Consider the following 20,823-nt stretch of genomic DNA (forward strand, 5'->3'; position numbering starts at 1 on the left):
TTGTTTAAAGCTTTTTTGATCAGATTTTTGGACACATATTTCTTTAGATACTTCATATTTTAGCCTGAAATATATATATTATTAGTGTGCTAGAGCAACAAGGCTGTGGGAGACGAAATAAGGGAATGCATTAATGATATTGGTGCAAATATGTACTGACTGAGGAATTACAAGAACACCTGACTCCCAAGCACTCAGCAGCTATTTCCTATACTGTATCATTCATGTGCGTCTACTGCCATCTGCTGCTTTTTGCAAGCATGTGCATGGGCAAAAATCGGAATAAATGCTTTTACCAACATACAGGAGAAGCATGCCATTTCTCAAGGGTTACACATATCTCACATTTTGTGTGCTATTCTTGAATTGAATACCTTAAATATCTAAAAAAAAAAAAAGATATTGGCATGTGTATGTCCATGTTAATGTACCTAATGTTACTTCAACCTTGCAAATCTCCTTATGTATATTTATTTAGGCAAAGTATCATGTTCCAACATTTAAAAAAATTATATATTTAAAGATTACTCACTTCACAAATTGTATTGCGTTAATATTGGGGGTACACAAAAAGCCTTTAAAATAATCACATCTCCTAATGTGCGACATCAACAATACATTTAACCATACATGTAATTTGTGACATCTAATTTGTGACATCTAAAGCACTTACAATGGCAGTGAAAGTGACAACAGTTATTGTTTAAGCTATTTAGAAAATAACATTTGGCTCTACAGACTTTGTTGGTAACAAAATACATTTTATTTATCTTTTTTTGATAGTTTTACTCTGATCTGAAACCCCTTATGTAGGAACATGCACCAAGAAGATGTACTCAGACACGTCTGCCCCCCCGGAAAAAGAGAGGTCAGTGTTTCAGATTAAACCTGAATTCCGATCTAGAAGAAGTTTTTGTTAATTAGGAGCGTTAATTCTATGATTACCTTCATTGTAGCTGTCATTGTGGAGTTAAGAGAAATATTCATCTCCAACTCATGCAAAAGTGTAATCTTTGACTTCTAGCCTTGACCTCTCACCTTCACTGTCCTGCAGTTTAATTTCGATCTGTTAATTCCCACCTAAATGAATTTATCATTATCAGAAACTGCTGAAATGTGTCTTTGAATGCTGTCAGAGTCCTGGGCATTAATCAGAAAAGCCAAACATTGCTTGGCTAAGCTTAACCGTTGAAAGCTTTCACTGGTTTGATAATATAGCCACCATTAATTCCCCTGCCACTGACAAGCAAGAACAGCGCAGCAAGCTAAATATATGGAGGGGAAGTGCTGAGCCGTAACTTTTACATGGATAAAAAGAAGTATGACATTGTATTTAATTACTATCACACTTTGGGAAGATTTAAACACAGTTCTGCTCTCTGTCTACAGAAAAAAATGGACCTGCGATTTGTCTTGTAGGGAGGACTGAGGTTTAACTCAAGTAAACAATATATTTCCTCAGCTACATTAAACTCCATTCAACCATTAATTCATTTCAGATCCATTTTGTTTTGTTTTCCATCCCAGGTTGGTGTCTTCTCCGCATACTTAGCACTTATGATAATTTCTCTTGGCTGGTATCCAAAACCTTTTAACTCTGAATCCTGTGTTTCTTATTTGATGAAAAAAACAGATTTGGACACTGCGTCAAACCTCCAAAACCACTTATTTGTTTCTCTTCTTGAGTCATATTTCTACATTTTCTTCTTTACTTCCCTCTTTTCCAACTGCTAACAATCATGTATCCACGTGATAATGAGTGTCCTCATCTTTACGCTTTATTTACGTGTTCTTGGATTGTGTAGGGCTATGAGAACAGATGGTAATTAACATGCATGGCTTCCAAATCCCCTGAATCTCAAAGAGCTTTATTCATTCCCCCCGCCAAACCTTGACACTACCATATTGCAGATGTGACCTCCAGATAAATTCTATTTTCATACCTTTTTATTACATATTAAAGTCAACCTGCTGCTCTTCATGAGCAACCAACAATGCAAGATAAAAATGATAAGTGCATCAGCTTAATATATGAAGAAAAATCACATGCTACGCTTCACATCAGAAGTCCATATGTATTTACAAGACCCCTATAAAACCCCCTCTGTGCGTTTGCTCCTCCACACCACTAGTGCAGTCATAAGCAGGGTGATCAGCACCGGCACGGCGATGAACGGGGCCAGGACGCTGATGGGGGGGTCGTGGAGGAGCCGGCCTGTCAGAGCGCAGTCGTGGAAGTAGATCCGGTGAATCTGCATGAAGAAGCGGTCCACTATCTGATTGGGCCAGAAGCAGTCCATCTTCAAGGCCACCTGGTAGGTGCAGTTGGTAGTTCCCTCGTAGATCCTGCAGAGGGCGACAACACATATATGATTGAATGAAACATTTTACAACTGCAACATCTCCTAGCCACATTTCATGATGAATTTAGAAATAAACCTGTAGAACTCTTCAGATTGTCTTTCAAACGTCCCGTCAGAGTGTAACCAAAGTCAGGACCCCAGTTGGTAGGAAAATAGGCAAAGGAGTGTATAGAATTACCAGTGGGCTCAACAAAGCTAAATATATCTGCTAGGCGGTCGCAGGCAGGGGAAATGGAGACGCATGCCAGCAGAGTAGCACCCTCTGTCCAGCATTGCACCATTCCAACAGAGATTCACTGTGATGATGGTTCATGGGCCAAGTGGGGAAGTGGAAAGACAAGTCCACTCAACTTCATTGTCCTTAAAAGGCTTTTTCTATTGGAGGCGTGTATTATTAAATGTCTAATTTCCCCTTATTATTATTATTGATGCATCATGAGGTATTTTCTGTAGGGACACCAAGCCGTATTTCCATGCCTGTGGGCCCCTAATGATTGGATTATAAATGCATTAGTGTGAGTTTGTGTGATTATTAAAGCTATTAAATCTAGATTTTGACACAAATAAAAGAAGCAGGAGTGTCTTTCATTACAGTTCACATAAATAGTTCACTACAATTAACACAATTTGGAGGGTCTTTGGTGCAGGAGGCTTTTTCTTTTTACTGTATTGCAAGTACTGTATATATCTCTCTGAGCAAAACAGTGCAGTTCTATTTTGTTCTTATTTGCTTTAAGAAAATCTTAAAACTAACAACTATTGGAGTGAAGCACATTCAGTATCTGACGGAGACTCACATGTAAGTGTGTGCGTGTCAGACAAAGGTCACTTGAGACCTAATAAAGAAAAACTGTGATCATCATGGTTCACTTTAACACAGCAAAGATAAAATAACCCCTGTCTTGGAGTTTTCCCTCCCCACAGGGATTGTTTATTTGCTCGGGGAGAAAGAAGAACATGATCAGCAAAACATGAGGAGTGTTCAGACTGAGAGAGATGACATCTAGAGATGACTTCAGCTGAGACTCTGAGGGTGTTTTCAGTTGAAATACAGTTGAAAATAAAACTGAAGATGGATCTCAGTCTGCCACTCTTCAAGCTTTGCCATAGTAGAAAAAACGCCTAGCTGATCCATGCCTCCACCAACCAGTCAAATTGCAGTTTACACATGTCATCATCACCCTTCACATAATAATTAACAAAGAATGTAATGGCTTAAAATAAACACACTTAGCTAACAGATGCTGACACAAGACGTTGAATTGACAAAGGATGCATTTCGTTGCTTGTGAATTCAGCTTTTCATTTTACTTTTTTTTTTTTCTAAATTGGTCTGCATTCACACAAAAGCTTAATTTGTGTGTTGCTAATTTATTTTCATTATTTATCCGTCGCACAGGCAGCTCTCCAAAGGACCTCGATGATGGTGTCAAACATTGCTGCGAGGAGGCGCGTTGCGAACTCTCTAGGTGCCTGTAGGAGTCTTTTATGATGAGTTACAACTGCACACACACACACACACACACACACACACACACACACACACACACACACACACACACACACACACACACACACACACACACACACACACACACACACACACACACACACACACACACACACACACACACACACACACACACACACACACACACGAACACACACACACACACACACACACACACACACACACACACACACACACACACACACACATACACACAGAGCACTATTCCTAATTATGTGCTGGACCAAGAGAGGACAGCGAGCCAGGAGGGAAATCACAGTTATGACAGTAGCTTCTCCTGTGGGCCTCGAAGCTCCTTTCACCCTCCTGTCTGACTCACCCTCTGACTGTCAGTGTTTGGAAAGGGACACACCGACAATATCAAGTGCGACAGATACAGTAAAAGGCTACAAGCCAGCGATGTGATGATGGATGTAAACACAGGCTGGAGTTGAGGACCTATTATGCTAATTTTCAGGTTCATATCAGTATCAGTCTCTACTGGGACATGTCTCCATGCTCTAATGTTCAAAAAGCTCTTTATTTTTCTCACACTGCCTGTGCTGCAGCACCTCTTTTCACCCTCTGTCTGAAACCAGAGCCCAGTCTGCTCTGATTGGTTAGTTGACCGGCTCTGTTGTTATTGGTCAACCGCGCCGAGATGTCCCGCCCCTTACCCTATAACGTATGATGTGTTGGAGCGCTAGCCAATAGAAGTGTCACCTAGTGATGTTACCTGCTATTAAGAATGATCTGGCGTGACCTTCCTTCTTTACTAAGACACCTTATGTATAGTTTTTGGTATTCAATGTTGCTCTTATTAAAAGAAGAGTTGTTTTTTTTAACAAAATCCTCATTATTTCAGAGCACCCTCGAGGAAAAGAGGCTTTTCCACCAAATATGACTTGATCCTCTTGTCATAATTTAATTCTGTGGAGCAAGCATATCTGACTAAACTGTTTCCTTTCCTTGCCAACTCTTTTTGTACTTAGGTGAACTCACTCCATGGTATCCTTCCAGCTGCACCACAGCCCTCGGTCCAGCCCCGCCATGTCCACTTGGAACTCAGTTAGGCAGAAATCGTTGATCGCCATCTCGTAATAACCTGTGTGGCAGCCGGACACTGATGGCAGGACGTGAGCTAAAGCACAAAAGAGGAGGAGAGACAAAAAACAAAATAAATGCATTAATAAATGATACAATAAGAAGGAATTTGGGTTGGACTAAGAGATCAATTTAATCAGCTAATGATAATTTGTTTGTGCAACAAGGTTGTGTCCTGGCAATGGCTATTGGACAATTTGTTCCCTAGGCGGTTACTTTCACTACGAAAGATTTTAATTTGGAGGCACAGTCCCAGTCCAATTTGTTTATTTCAGAGATTTGTGTAAACTGGAGGCAGGCTGCTGCTGTCCCGCAGGACTCGAGGCTGAATGTACCAACACTGAGCAGTGCAGTCGGAGAGGGAACTTAAGCTGGCGGAAAGAGACCCGTGTGGAACGAACAGGTTGTTGTCACGATGGGGAAACATGGTGGATCTCAGTCTGCGGCGGCCTGATAAGGACCGACTGTGTGCCCATTATGTTTGCTCTGTCTCAGCTGGCTCTGGGGGCTCCGAAACACTCAAAGGGAGCTTGAATGTATTGACACGGGGATTTTTTGAAAGAGATGCTACTGAAAGAAAATTGTGAAAATGGTCGGGATGCTAGTGCTCTGCACATTTTCACAGGAACAGAGGCTAAAACAGAACATATAAATGCAACATTTTGCGTCTTTTAAGTCTCTTTTGCACAAGCAATCCCTTAAATGTGCAGAAAAAAATCCTGCATGATGTTATGGGTGAACGGGAGAAAGGATCCACCTAATTTCCCAGACTTAGTAACATTTCAGGTGATAAAAAGCGGTAGCCTACTAATGTTAGCACGTAGATGACACATGGTTTGTTTTTATATTCAAGGTGCCAAATGCTTATTAATGACATGTTGAACAGTGAGTATACATTACAAGAAACTTGGCACTAGACCAAGAAAGCTCTTCGCATTTTCCAGAAACAAATAAGGGAAGTCCTTCACCTGGTCATCTTCTTATTTGGATGTTAATGGTTTTAAGCATCCATAACTGTTGTGTGTGAATTTTATCCTAGTAATGTGTGAGAGGCTTTAGTCATGCCTGTCTGTTTGTTGGCTACTGCTCATGAACACATCTGACAATCAAGCATTCAAAGATGCCTCCTCACTTGGCTCCTGCATTCATATTCCATTTCCCTGAAAAATCAAGGCCAACCGATGCTGATGCTGCTAACGGGAGGATTGCACTCTATCGACTCACTGCCGGTTTGTCCATATTTTAGTTGAAGGAAGCACCCGTCATCGCAGCAGGATTCTTGAATTCTGCCCACCATTCTACAACTCAATATTTATGGATTATTTTCAAAATTATGATGAAATGATCCATCCAGCTCAGATGTCACTCTTGTTTGGCCAGCTACTGCTCGGTGTGAGGAGAGAAACTTCATACTACAGCACTCATTAGACACATTAGCAGGAGTTATACTGGATTTGTAGCCATTCAAATAATTGCTTCTGATTAATGGATTAGTGAATAAGCCTACAGCATAGGCCAAGAGTGTAAGGGGCTCCCCTGGCCCTCTTAACCAATGCAATGGCACCCAAAATGACAAATACCAACAAAGACGAGACTCAAAATGAGCACTAAGGAACATAAGAACGACTAAAAGAGACACGGAACAACAATACAAAGAAGCTAAACATTAACAACTATATAAATATAGAGATATAAAGTTGGGACAAAACATTGGTCACAGCAGCAATTTGACAGTCAATATACAATTCCAAATGTCTTAAAAATGTAATATATAAGATAAACATAACAAATACTGAACACTATAAAATGTTCAGAATAAATAAAAATACTCTCTAGACAAATCAACTTAACATAGTGTACAATATACATCAAAAGGAATGTAAGTGGTCTGCAGTATGTACAATATATGTGTAGTAATATATGTAGTGGGTAATGCTCTCAAAAAAAGTGCAGTGCTCTTGAATGCACCTCAAGGTCATACTCCTCCCAACCACACCACTCATTAGGGTGATAATAAAAGCCACCTGTAGGCCTACCTGCTGTGCTGAGAAGGGAATGACATTTAAATGAACTGTTGGTATGCTGCATGGTGAGCCTTCTTTACCTACGTTTGACCCTTTTTGTAGGTTCACCTGCTTCTGTTTTTTGTGAGTAATTGTGGTTAGCTTTTACTTTGCTGTTTTGGTTAGCTTTAAGCTTTTGATTTCCTGTTTTGGTTAGCTTTAGCTTTGCTGTTTTAGTTAGCTTCTAGCTTTAGCTGTTTTGGTTAGCTTTAGCTTTGTTGTTTTGGTTAGCTTTAGCTTTGCTGTTTTGGTTAGCTTTAAGCTTTTGATTTCCTGTTTTGGTTAGCTTTAGCTTTGCTGTTTTAGTTAGCTTCTAGCTTTAGCTGTTTTGGTTAGCTTTAGCTTTGTTGTTTTGGTTAGCTTTAGCTTTGCTGTTTTGGTTAGCTTTAAGCTTTTGATTTCCTGTTTTGGTTAGCTTTAGCTTTGCTGTTTTAGTTAGCTTCTAGCTTTAGCTGTTTTGGTTAGCTTTAGCTTTGCTGTTTTGGTTAGCTTTAGCTTTGCTGTTTTGGTTAGCTTTAGCTTTGCTGTTTTGGTTAGCTTTTAGCTTTTGCTTTGCCCGTTTTGATAATAATTTAAGCCAACTGGGACCTTTTGTGTAACTTTTTCCAGTCATCGGGGATCGGGCTGGTCACCTTCACCTTTGCTGTATGAGTGTTTTTCTGCAACTGCACCTGGTGAGTATATAGGGCTGGGAGGGTTACTTTAAACATGCAATCACTTACAATAACTAGTTAGGGGAGAATGGGGTAAGTTGAGCCAGTGGGTAAGTTGAACCACCCCCTGTAACCAGGCAACGCCTTATAGTTGTAATCAAGTGACCAGAAATGATGCAAGCTCCACCCATTTATCATTGCCTGTGAAAGAGAGATACTCATTGTGGTCTGGTATGTAAAAACTTTTACAAAAACGTTTTTTGCTTGTCAAAGTAAATGTTCTAGATGTCAGCTATATCGGCTGTCATGTAAAAAAAAAAAAGTATCCAGGTTTAAACACATATGGTTGATGTGTTGGCAGTGTATTAAACCATGTGAATCATTAAGCTAAAGATGGCTCTGAATTTTAATGCTAGGCTATTTGTTCTAAAATGGTATATATCTATGGGGTAAGTGAACCATGGGCCTTGGGGTAAGTTGAGCCAGTTTTTCAATGGAGAAATGAAAGTAGGCCAAGTTGATAATAAGAGCTCATTGTAGGCTACATTTAAAGTTGAATGTGTTTGATTGGTAAGATGTATAAAATTGTATCACCATTTGTATGATTACTTTTCCTTTTAACATGTTAAAAAAATTCAATTGAAATTTATATTAAAAATATTTGAAAAACTAAGCTTGTATTTGGTTTGTTATTTATTGATTATAGTTACCTTTAAGATGTGTTGTAGGTATGCCCAGGTTTGAACAGGTATGCCTAGGTTTAAACAGTGGTTCAATTTACCCCCTGACCTGGATCAACTTACCCCTAACCCGGGGCAAGTTGAGCCACAAAACTTTTTTTTTAAAGAAGTAATATTTTCACTGCCCTTGATCAAATATGAATTATTACCATTGCCATTTGTAGGAGACATCCTTAATTATAGGTGTGTGTTTTCATTTAGACTATGTGTCATTTCTCCTTGCTTAGAGGACAGCATAACTAAAAAATGACTCAACTTACCCCACTCTCCCCTACATGTCAAAAAACGTAACCTAATCCTTATATCAAAATATAAAAGTAATGAAACCTGATTGCATTCCATTTTGGATTGCCTCTAACAAATGCAATGCAAATAAAAACATGAGAAAATAAATAACAATCAGATGAACCTTTCTTGTTTGATAACCAACAATGCGGTTCCTGAGCGTCATCTTCTTGATTGATTTAATAAAAATGAGTTTATTTACAGCGTCTCTTTCCCTACCTGGAACCTGTGTGTCTTGCTGACTTGTGAAATTAAATATAGATGTGTCATTAGTTTGTGGGGCCCTCTGCATGTATGTGGCCCATTGTCTCATAATGCAACACAAACCAAATCATGCCATTGTCCAGAAGTATTTTTTATTAGTCTGTGTAATAAAGTGCAATTCAGAGGTACTTGTGTAAAGACTGCAATTTAATGTTGGTCTTCCTTTCAACTGTACTTCCCAGCTAACTTCCTTTCCTCATCACTGATTGGCTCTTGTTTCCACCCTTATTAACCAGATTAAGTTCACCTGATCACTCCCAATTTAAAGTCTGCACTCTATGGCTGCAGTTCTGGTAAATTCTGACTCAGTTTAGTGTATATCCTGTACCCTTGTTAAATCAAGTGACAGTGTTATGTATCCTTGTTACTTTAAAATACACCTGAAACTAATTTCACATATTTCTAATCTTCTATTTGAAGAAAATAAACCTTTGCTATACCGGTGTGACAGTTGAAGGGATAACTATTTTCCACTAGTGTGTTGCTGCAATACTTTAGCATTTGTATACAGTGTGCTATTTCTTTAAGTTTACAACTTGAATAGCCTACATTATGCACCTCTGACCCATACTTGTCAACCCTCCCGATTTTCGCGGGAGACTCCCGATTTCATTGCCCTCTCCCGGTTTCCTACCGGGGTCATATTTCTCCCGCATTTCTCCCGATTTCTGACAAAAATCAGATTTACTCAGGACTGTTTCCACTCAGATTTTAATACAGCTACACCATTGTTTGGTTTCCATGGTAACGCCTCTCTTTAGTAGCGTTCAACTGAAAGTCTGAGAGGGCGAAGAAGATAATCACAGAAAACAGAACAAGAATCGACAACTACTCTACTCTCTGCTCACTCCTTTCCTGCCCACACATATGCTCCATCAAGGATGGTGCTACAGGCCGCAAGGCAGTGCACTTAGACTAACATGCTTATTGTAGTTCTAACAGCTCCGGCGATCCACTAGCACCCCCCCCCCCCCCCCCCCCATTTTGCTCCCGATGTCTGTGGTAAGTATGCTCTGACCTGACCTCAGACATAACATTATTTATTTATTTGGATCCCCATTAGCTTACACAAAGTAGTCATAGTTTTCCTGGGGTTCTTGTAATAAATGAATATCATTTGTAATCTTAATTTATGGCAATGAAATATATATTTTTAATTATTATTACAGAAATAAATGATTCAAATCATTAAAAAAATGATTGCAGATAATAAAGTAATTACATATAAAAAAGTAAATACATTATGAATATCTTTTTAATACCAGAAAAACAAATCTATAGCGAATCCTCATCATACTAATAATTGGTGAGGTGTGCACTGTGGCAACACCAGATGACCAGGTGAAGATTAATGATATGAATAAATTAAGAAGCTTTCCTGTGTGAGTACACACCCTATACAAGAACCAAAAAGTATTTCCCCGTGGGAATCAGATCAAACAAGTTACATTTGAGTCTCTTAAAAGTATGTATCAATCCCAGAAGCGCTCACCTGCCAGCAGCAACACAAGCCCTGCTTTCAGCAGCGACGCGCTCTCCAGAGCCATGGCCAATCCAACGCGTTTTAAGCACACTGCTCACTCCCTGGAGGTCAACTGCACATATTCTTCCACCAGTTTCGAGCCGAAAGCCACTGATTCGGGAACCACACAACAAAGTTACAGATAAATTACCCGCAGTCCGTGGTCAACAAGACGGCACCAACTGTGCGTAAAAGCCCCTTGACCTTCCCCAGTGGCAGCCCGCTTCCCTCACCGCAGTCCTAATCATAGCAGCCCGACATGACATCTGATCCTTCTGCACTGTTGAGTGGAGCTGCTCACAGGGGACAAAACAAAGTTACACTAAAACCAGTGCCATCTTTCCATTTTAAATATAGCCCTGATGTATGTTCTGTTATGCAAATATCAAAGCATGTGGGATGAAAAAAGTCACATTAAAAATGTGGGGTCTTAAAGTCGTTTAAGACCCCATAAAGTCACACCACGTGTTACATATTTTAAAAAAAAGAATCTTAAGGTTTTTAAAAGACACTATTAAAATAAGTAGTAGACGTTTACATAAGTAAAAGCAGTTATTACTGAAGTGGAAAAATGAAAAATAAAAAAGGAAGTAATTCAAGAGTCAAGTGTTAGCACTCAAATAAGATTTTGCATAAAGCAATTCTAGTGTTATACTGATGTTTGGCCACGTGAGGGCGCCATTTACCAATGTTTTCAATGGATTTCGCATTTTGTATATCAGTCTGAATCTGCAAAGCAACTAGTTACTGCAGTTATTACATAAAAGCAGTAGGGTAAAAAGTAAAATATTTGCTTTTATAAGGTACTTGAGTAGAAGCATAACGTGGACTGAAATGAAAATACACATCTCTTTGTATTTAAGTAACTTTAGTAAGCATTTTTGTAAATATACTTAGTTGCATTCCACCTGGATGAGATGGGAATTATATTGTATTAAGTATTTTTAAATCTGCCTCAAAAGCAGGGACAATGTACATAAACTCCATGTATTATACAGAATAGCCTTTTAAATACACAATTATCACAATTATCAGCCTAATATGTGATTGCTATTGTCTCTAAATTACACTATTACACGCCTGCTGTGAGACAGTCATTAGACTCATTATCCACTTTTAATTAAATGCATGAGTAAAGTGTTCCCTCTTACTTTTTTTTAATATGTAATGGATTACTGTGTAGGAATTCACCATTATCCTGCAGCCCCGCTCACACAGGGTCCCATTACTGCGCACAAAGGCACAATTCCCATTTCCATGTCACTCGTATATCAGTGTGGATCTCACGCGGCACAGTAATGTCCCTAATTGAATGTTTTATCTGCTGAGTTTTGTACAGGAACAGAGCGACGGCATTAGTATTCTCTAGGTGTCTCAGCGCTGTGCTGCCACCCAGTGTGTGTGTCTAATCCCATAGCTCAAATAAATACTTCCATGTGCCTCACACTGCAGACGCTTCATCTATTATGGGTGTGTATTTCTTTATTTGGGGCGTCACAAACCCAAAAGGAAATTGATAAAAAAAAGACTGGTCTATGTAATAATGTTTCATATTTAATCTTTCTGTATAATACTGTCTGTATTTCTTTCAGCTCTTTGGTGGTTTCAATATTTATACTTCTGTTCGTAGTGTTTATATCCTTAAATACAGTTTTTTTATTTTTATATCTGTCAGTTATCTTACATAGACTGCCATTTACTACTTCCCTTGCACTTTTGGTTAGATACTAACTAAACTCTTTTTTCTCCCAGGACTCAAAGATGATATTGAATCTGATATAAATCTGATCTAGTAATTTTTTGTTGACACACTTCTGGTTGAAATGTTTGCAAAAGGCAATCATCTCCATGCTGATGATACAAATGCATATCACAGTAGGAGTTGTAGTCTTTTCTCCAAAGATGATTTTGCTTCCTGCCTATGGTTCAGCTTTCTTTTTGACCAAAAATCAATAAAGAGCGGTACTCAAACTCATCATATAAGGTTAACATATTTTATCGACGTACAAAGTCTGATTGTGGAGGAGATCAAGTGGCATTTTGGTTTATTTTCCATGTTTTGAGCACAATATTTGTGAAAAGTACAAGCCAAGTGCTATGTCCAGAAACAAAGGCCTAATATCGAGCAATTCTCCATAGATTGTGCTAGATGGCAGCAGAGGACACTGAATGAAGCCTCTGTGTGGCACTGTGGGGATTTATGATGGATCATTTCCATCCTTGCTGCCTAAACTGTGGAGTAATCTGGTAATAGAGCCTGTTTACGCCTGAGTTCTCCCTTTACATGGATCACAAATCAATATCTATTGGTCCTCACTGATTTCCCTAGCAGTTTTCATACTTTCACACGAGCCCACTGGGTACACTGGATTGTGAAATGAGCATCCCTGAACATGGTATACTGCCTGTTCTCTGCAGCATCACACTTTATAGTCTGTGCCTTTCAAGAAGCTTGAACTTCCTGTAAGCTTACATTCAATATACCAGCACAAGTGAAGCAAAAGTAGTTGTAAATACTCTGAAAAATCACTCTCTATTATGGCATCTTTCTTTCTAAATTATGAACTAATGGTCCTGTCATGGCAGGAAACAGGCTATAAAGCAATTATTTTAATAGGTATTTAAATGATAATCATTATATGGTAATAAAAAGTCAATTTCTGCCTTTTTTCCAGCATCAGATGAGACCACCCCGGGGGAAAACCAAAAAAAGAACCTGCTCCTGACAGGTGTATTGACAGCAGTGATGGAGCCAAATAGCCAACCAGGAGAGGTGATAAGTGAGGTAGGCGTATTTCCCCTAAAAAAGAGACAAAACGCTTCTAATCTTTTAGATAGCTGCTTTAATTGGCTGAAGGAGGTGTCGATCTCAGTAAGGAGGCGTGTTTAGACCCCCCCCCCCCCCCCCACATCCCAGCACACACTCCACCCCCCCCCCCCCCCCCCCCCCCCCCCCCCCCCAGCCACCGGCGCTATGGCAGCGTGAGGAGTAAATGGCTCAGAGTATCCGCGGTGGAAAGCGACCTAAACACTGGACAGGGAACTGATAAACAAACAACAACAACTAACGCGGTGCGTAAAAGCTCTCCACGGCGCTGCTTCTGGGTGGAAACTGTGCCAACAGCAGAGAAGACTGACGTGATTTATTTTTTCCATTTCTCTCTCAGTGTGAGCAAACAAACGAGGATATCTTAATTGGACATGTGAGTTACGGGAGTTAACAAGACAAGCAGCCCCCTTTTCGAAGATGAAGTTCCCCGCTTGTGTCCTCGTCACTTTGCTGGTGATCGGAGCCGGTGCAGCACAGTCAGGTGAGTGCTCGGATGCGCGTCTCTGCACCTGGGGTGCCCAGGGAGGTCAGATCCCCCTAAAAAAATTTTTTTATTTCCTGACATACACCTGCACACTTTGGCTTGATATGCTGGCGAAATCACAGTTTGGTGAATGACAACGAGCGGATGTGACACCTCTGTTATTGCGAGCTTTGCATCACTGTCACAAACTTACACAACTTCATATCCAACAACGCTCATGCTGCTTTTGAGTCCGCGCACTGAGACTCTCACCTGCAGTAAACTGTGACATTCAGCAGCCTGTGGGAGCGTGCCAAGCTCTGCGTAAAAAAATCTCCAAACTCCCGTCCTTTTAACACCTTTTACGAGCTAATCTGATACAAACAAAGAGTAATTATTAGCAGAGATTGTGGTTCTTTGAATGGATACATATTATTGTTTGGGGTAAACTGATGTTTATGAATGAATGCGCCATCGTTGTAATCTAATTCCCATAAACGGACATTGATGCACCGCGGCTATTTGCGCTGATTTATATGAATTGAGCTCGTGGTAGCCCTTTTATTCATGCCTGTCTTTGAATAATTTAGATGTAGCAGATACACTGAGGGCTATATTGGGAAAAACATCTCGCTTTCATCATAAGGACCCCCGTGGTGTCAATCCCCGGACCAAAATCCCTTTAATGATCCTGCAATATTCCCATAAAGCATCAATGGCATGCTAGAGTCAACTCATAGTGAGGTTAATGATATCTGTGTGGTGTTGTAATCCCTTTGGCACCCCTGTGGGATATTTGCTGTGAGCTTTCTGCAGTTACATTGGTTGTGTATTTATCCGAGCAAATAATGAAACTTTTTTCCAGCATCAATAAAGGGTTTAACGTGCTCCAGTATTCTGTTTGAATTTGAGTGCCGTGGAATAATGTCAGACTGAGTGAAATCTGGTGTTTCATGTTTTTTGGGCAATAATCTGCTTTTTAAACTGATGAAATCAAGTTTTGGCAAGGGGGAAAAACACCCCAGGCAAACAGGAAGTGGAAACATAGGAGTGTTTTTATGTTTGGAGGGTGAATTTGGCTTTACTCCAACCTCTCAAATGGGATGCTTTTCTTCCCCGCCTCCAAGGACAGGTCGAGTTTTGGCTTGTGGTTCTCAAGAAACACACTGTGTGTGTGTGTGTGTGTGTGTGTGTGTGTGTGTGTGTGTGTGTGTGTGTGTGTGTGTGTGTGTGTGTGTGTGTGTGTGTGTGTGTGTGTGTGTGTGTGTGTGTGTGTGTGTGTGTGTGTGTGTGTGTGTGTGTGTGTGTGTGTGTGTGTGTGTGTGTGTGTGTGTGTGTCCTGCCTATTATTAACAGCAGTGGATGGATGGGTGTCAGGCAAGGGAAGAGAAGTGCCACCCTTTGCCTGGTTTATTTATTCACTACGCATACACTCCCATCCGAGATATTTGTGATGCAAATTCAGCCTCGAGAATCTCAGCTATGCCTCTTGGGAAGTTCTGTGTGTGTGTGTGTGTTTACTGAGCTGATATGTGTATGCTATCTGTCCACTCTTTCACTTAATCTCCCGCTCCTTATTGTGGCTTTTAAAAATGCATCCCCGGCACCATACATCAAGTCATATCAGGTTGTAGTAAGTCAAGGCTGGAGATGTTCACTTCAGCGGTGTTTAACATGGTGATTGAATCTGTTTGCTGCGAGACAAATGTCTGCAGCATTCCTGCCAGTCAGCTGGTCTGTGGAGCAGTAGAACTGTGCGTGTGTGTGTTAGCATGATGAGTGTGTGCCAAACATGGAGGTGTTCACACCACAAGGAACTTGATTGATGTCTTGTCTGTTGGCAGTGTGAGAGAATGGTCTTCTGTAAACTCACGGTTCACTTTTTGTCACAAGTATGCCTCGATTCCTGAATGAGAATGATTAATTTTTTTCAAAGCAATTTGTTGAAGCCTCGGAACAATTAGTTTGTTGTTCACAACAGATTTGATTCTCATTTATTCAAGCAAGCGTTTCCGCATGTGTGTGCATAAGAGTTATTGTCTACGGTTTGCACAACTCACACAAACAACTTCTGAAACGTCTTGCAACGCTTGAGCAATCACATGCTAAATCTGTCAGAGATACATCTACATTCCATTCATTTCTATGACATGGAATATTTCTGATGTGTGCTATCACATGGAAAACATCAGATTTAATGTTGAAGGAAATATAGTAGCAACAAGAAAATGAAATTGTGTAGTTTTAACTACTTTTTGAAGGTGCAATAAGTTGCTTCTTATTCGCTATTCCAATCATTTTTCTTGTTTTATTTCGGTTGACGTCATTTCGTGGCACATTTTCGATTCAATACACAAGACTTTACTGAAAAAAATCAAAGGTGAATGGTGTCAACAATGCCTTTCTTCTAGTGACCTTTGACCTAGTGTTGAAAAGGGAATCTAAACAGCTCAGACTTAAACTCAATAGCATTTAGTGTTATAAGGATTTATGAAACATTTCCCGAGTTAATGGCTATGATGAAAATCTTGTTGGTTTTGATGGACAATTTACTGACACAATAAGCAAGGATGTTCCATGAAAGAGTTGTGACAAAAGCCAATTGAGAAAAAGCTTAAATTTTAATTCATTATAAACATAAATGGAACTGATCCAGAGTTCAGGATTGACCTAGTGATGCGTTCAAGGGGTTCAATAAGAGTTACTCCAGAATGCTGATCAACTTTCTTCTCAATTTTGAGCCAGCTGTGCAAGTTTTGTTCATTAAAATCTCATACAAAATCTTAACAATGAAGCCAAATGATCCAGATTGCCATTTGTTGAAATGACTTCTGCAGGACAGTGGATATCGGGTTGCAACTAACTTCTTCTCATCCAAATATTGTGAGTAAATGGTTAAACATGCTTGTCAACCAAAGGGAGAATGGCTCCAGTGAATGTTTGGCATTTATACTTGAGCAAAATATCACTCAGTTATCAAAATATGTTACTATTTAATATCTGTTAATGGACAAATTGAAAAATAAGCTAATATTTGAAGCTGTATTGGTTACTCCCAAAATCCGGGTTATCTATTGGCTGCAAATGGCAGTTTTCAAAGTGAACATTCCTCTCAGTCTTAAAATCTCCAATTCTAGGCTGTGAGATTCCTCTGAAACATTTTTCAGTCAAATTACTGTTACCGAGGTCAAGCATACACTTTCTAGTCATATCCCCTTCTTTGTGGTAGTGAAAGACTTTGGCCATCTTTGATTAAATTCCATGTTTTCTTTGTGCAGCGTTCAGTTGTTTGGGAGTCAGCTGATATTGCTCTTCAGGGTCAAGGTGTGGAAGAACTCTGCAAAATGCCACGTCCAAACGGAATTATTTGCACAGCTTGATACGGAGAATCTTTAAATTGAGCGGATTCATGGTCTGTATTTCCAAAATACCTTTTTTAAAGAAGCTCCCAGCTGTTTTTCACATCCTTTATCAAGCTGTCTTCTTCCCCAAACAAATGGCTGAAACATTTTAATCGCCCTGGCTCTTGAGTGTGTGTGACAAATGCTGCATTCACACGTGTGCCGTGTGTGTGTTTGGGTGACATTTAAAGACGTGCTCTCCTGTGAAATGGCCGGGGGGGAGGAGAAATGAGGGAAGGGGGGGAATCTCGTGGAAGGGATCCCGCTGAATGCCAGTATCAAATTACCGGGCGTTCGTCAGCTGGCACGATGAGCTGGCCGAGGCTTTGTAGAAGACTGGGAGGAAATGAGAATTTATTACAAGCTAATTAAGCTTTTTTTTGATAGCATCAGTCTAGACCACGGGGCCTTTATTTGACAGCATGAGAGATGAGGGAGGTGAAGGAATTCAATCTTGCTGTAAATTAGTCAACAGTGCTATCATAACTCGATATCTGCCAGGCTTAACCCGTGCCAAGCTTTCACTGTTAGTCAAACTCGCTGTCATTACGACGAGCTGAGATATGGATGCTTTGGTGTCTTCCATGAAACAGGGGGAATAGAACATGCCGTTTGCACCAAGGTGTGCTTATGCTAGGGAAGCCTTTTGTGTTGGCCTGAGACGGCAACCTCTCGTGGTACTGAATCAGCGTTCCGATTATTATCAGCCAAACAAAGATGACGCTGTTCCCTCGTGGTTGAAAAAGTCGTTCTCTTCCCAGGCATTCCGAAGCGTGTTTGCTGACATTTTGTTTCCCCCGCCAGCTGCACAGAGGGGCTTCTGTTCCTCCAGTTTGCGAACCACCCAAATATTGACATGCGGCATCACAACTGCACAGCATGGGAAGGAAAACATCCAAGGCGCGGGTGCAAAATTGGCGGCTTTATTGGCCTCTGTAATCATCCCTTCGAAGTCTGTCTCTGTGGGTTTGGCAGGAAGGACTTTTTGAACCGCCCGTGCCTTTGCTGCCTAATGATGAGCAGGGTTGGCTTTGGTTGCGTTCAGGCGTCCGGTGCCAACTCCTGGTGAGAGTTGGATCGGCTAGTCGGTCGCTGGAAGCCTGGCACGGATGCCCCCTTTTCAGGAGGTCCCACTCCCACGCAGAAAACTCGACCGCGCGCAGGGGCGTACTGTAAACACCGAATCTACATGCTCCAAGTCTTTATTTCTTTCACACACCGGTGCAAGTTCAGGGTTGAAAAGCAGCGGAAGCTTTCAAGTGTGAGGCAGCTTCCTTATTGTTTGCTTTTAGTGGTTTCTCACACACAAAGGACAGGAAAGACAGAGGATTTCTTTCTCCTTCCCTGTTTCTTCTAGACCACTGGAGGGTTTGTTCGGCCCGCCACTTGTAATTCCACTCAGAGACAAATGCCTCCATCCTGCGTCTGAGGGGGCTTCCTACACACACACACACACACACACACACACACACACACACACACACACACACACACACACACACACACACACACACACACACATACACACACACACACACACACACACACACACACACACACACACACACACACACACACACACACACACACACACACACACACACACACACACATAGATGTTGCCGGTCAGCTCACACCACTTCAGAGTTTCTCTTCTTTTGTTTGACTTCTATTTCATTGCGTCCCTTATCACACATTCATCAAATCTTTTTCCTTATCCCAGACCTTCTCCCTCCGGTTCTCCACCATTAACATCTCCATCATGTTTCCCCCCCCCCCCCCCCCCCGTCTTTTACCACTTTTTTTATTTCCTCCATCTCTTTCCTTCACACACACTTCCCCCTCTGTCTTTCATTAGCGGTGTGTGCGCGGCTGTCACTGAGCACACAGGGAGAATGGAAAACAGCTCATTTCCCCCACTTTAATTACGACACCCAATTTGTTTCATGGACAGAATGCTCTCTTCAGCTCCTTCAGACAGCAAACCAACTGTCATTTACATGCAGACTCATATGTACATGTTTCCGTGTGTGTATTAAGCTTTAAACTCTTTGGAAGGAGTGTTAGGTGCTCAGGTTGTTTCAAGACTCTGGTTGGATTTTGTATGTTAGAGTAAGGGTCAAATTAGATATATCTATATGGTCAACTTAAAGACATGTATCAGTAATCATTTGATTGACTCGTATCAACAAAACATTTGAATTTGTTGCACATCTCATGCAAAAATATTTATTTACTTTTAATTCAATTACAAGATCTGGCAGTTTCAAGTCATAGATATTTACAGCTGCACCTAAAATATAAGTATAGTAAATGGAATTCGCTATAAGATGCCAAAACTCTCTATTATTTTGATTATGTAAATTAAACGGACTTTTGAAAGTTTTATCTCAGATTCTTTATGAATTCCAGATAATGTTTTGGTGTTAAACGAGAACATACAGTTTTGTTAGCATTAGCTTACTTGTTATTCTGCACTAGTTGCAGCTTCAGTCTAACTGTTTCATACTCCAGGTTTCTAGATCTTACGTTATTTCAATAAAAAGTATTGTACTTTCTGGTGTCATACTTGATCAAAAACACCACATTTCCACACTTACAGTAAGGGGCATGCTAGTGGCAATAGTATTTCTCGCCTTGTGTAGATAGGACATTTTGAATATCATACAACTTGCACATCTACTCTTGTGACATGTAGCCGTGCTTTAGTGCCTTTTCTCTCACCTTCCTCCTGAAACACGATACAGAATACATGTGCTGTTACATTTTGCGAATGCGGTTGGTTTGACAGGATTGATAAGCATGTTCCAAGGAATGGAATCCGACACATAGTTCTCCATGTGAACTGATTCCAATCCAATTGATGTTGGACCCTCGTTCTTTCTGTGGAGTTCTTGCATTGCACATAGTTATTTGATCCATTTTTAATAAGGGCTATGGTTTTGAGTCCAGCCTTGATCTGCCTTGTAAGACACAACTGCATGTGTGCGTATTTATCCATTTGTGTATTTGTTCTCGTGTACACAAGGCTTTGAATTCACATTTTCAGCGCTGTGCTCGGGCACCAGGCCAACACAGGAAGTGGGACAGTGTTCAGCTTCCTTTTGATTGGCAGCACTTCCTTGGCGAAGCAGGATCAAGTGCCATCGACTCCCGTCTTGCACAACCCTTTTTCTTTTTTAGTTCCTTTGCCTTCTTTCACTTGCTTTCTGCTCTGGCTCTCAGCGCAGCACAATGGAGGGAATTAGAATAACAATAGCATTTCTTTTCCCCCCCCTGTAACCTTGACAAAGTCTTAATGAAAGGAGAAATTATCACTGGTCTGTAATCCCTCATCTGTGCGCGTTTTGATCCCGCCAGTCACCCCCCGACCTTCAGACACAACTTTATACAGACACACCCATACCATCTTCTCGTCTTTGCACTTTACCGTAGTAAAAAAGCTATTTTGGATCTTTGTTCATTAGTTTTCCCGTGTGTGTGTGTGTGTGTGTGTGTGTGCCAATGTGTGTGTTTGTGTGTGCAGTCAAGCCCGCCATGTGTATTGTGTGTCAGCTAATCCCTGTTAAGATATTCACGGCAGCTAATCTGTTTAATTACACTACAAATTAAGGATATTTACTGT

The 20,823-nt window shown here is 40.6% G+C and overlaps 2 protein-coding genes across 3 annotated transcripts in view; one reads left to right on the forward strand and one right to left on the reverse strand.

Moving 5' to 3' along the window:
* Positions 1-391: 391 nt before the first annotated feature.
* Positions 392-10,782, reverse strand: LOC307032377 (receptor activity-modifying protein 1-like). Its single transcript, XM_079670296.1, has 3 exons — positions 10,475-10,782; positions 4,876-5,014; positions 392-2,346 (listed from the first exon to the last, which is right to left on the reverse strand). The coding sequence occupies exons 1-3, from the start codon at positions 10,527-10,529 to the stop codon at positions 2,091-2,093; spliced, it is 450 nt and encodes a 149-aa protein (XP_079526422.1). The 5' UTR covers positions 10,530-10,782; the 3' UTR covers positions 392-2,090.
* Positions 7,394-20,823, forward strand: part of LOC307032375 (receptor tyrosine-protein kinase erbB-4) — a 237,893-nt gene continuing 224,463 nt past the window's right edge. Inside the window, exons 1-3 of one of the 2 annotated variants that reach the window (XM_079670293.1) lie at positions 7,394-7,714; positions 13,180-13,289; positions 13,672-13,815. In XM_079670293.1, coding sequence (XP_079526419.1) covers positions 13,752-13,815 — 64 coding nt within the window. In that variant the 5' untranslated portion in view covers positions 7,394-7,714; positions 13,180-13,289; positions 13,672-13,751. Of the gene's footprint in view, positions 7,715-13,179; positions 13,290-13,464; positions 13,577-13,671; positions 13,816-20,823 lie in introns of those variants that run through there. The other variant, XM_079670292.1, reaches the window with a different exon arrangement.

The sequence above is a fragment of the Notothenia rossii genome (assembly GCF_949606895.1).
Source record: "Notothenia rossii genome assembly, chromosome: 3".
NCBI lineage: Eukaryota > Metazoa > Chordata > Actinopteri > Perciformes > Nototheniidae > Notothenia > Notothenia rossii.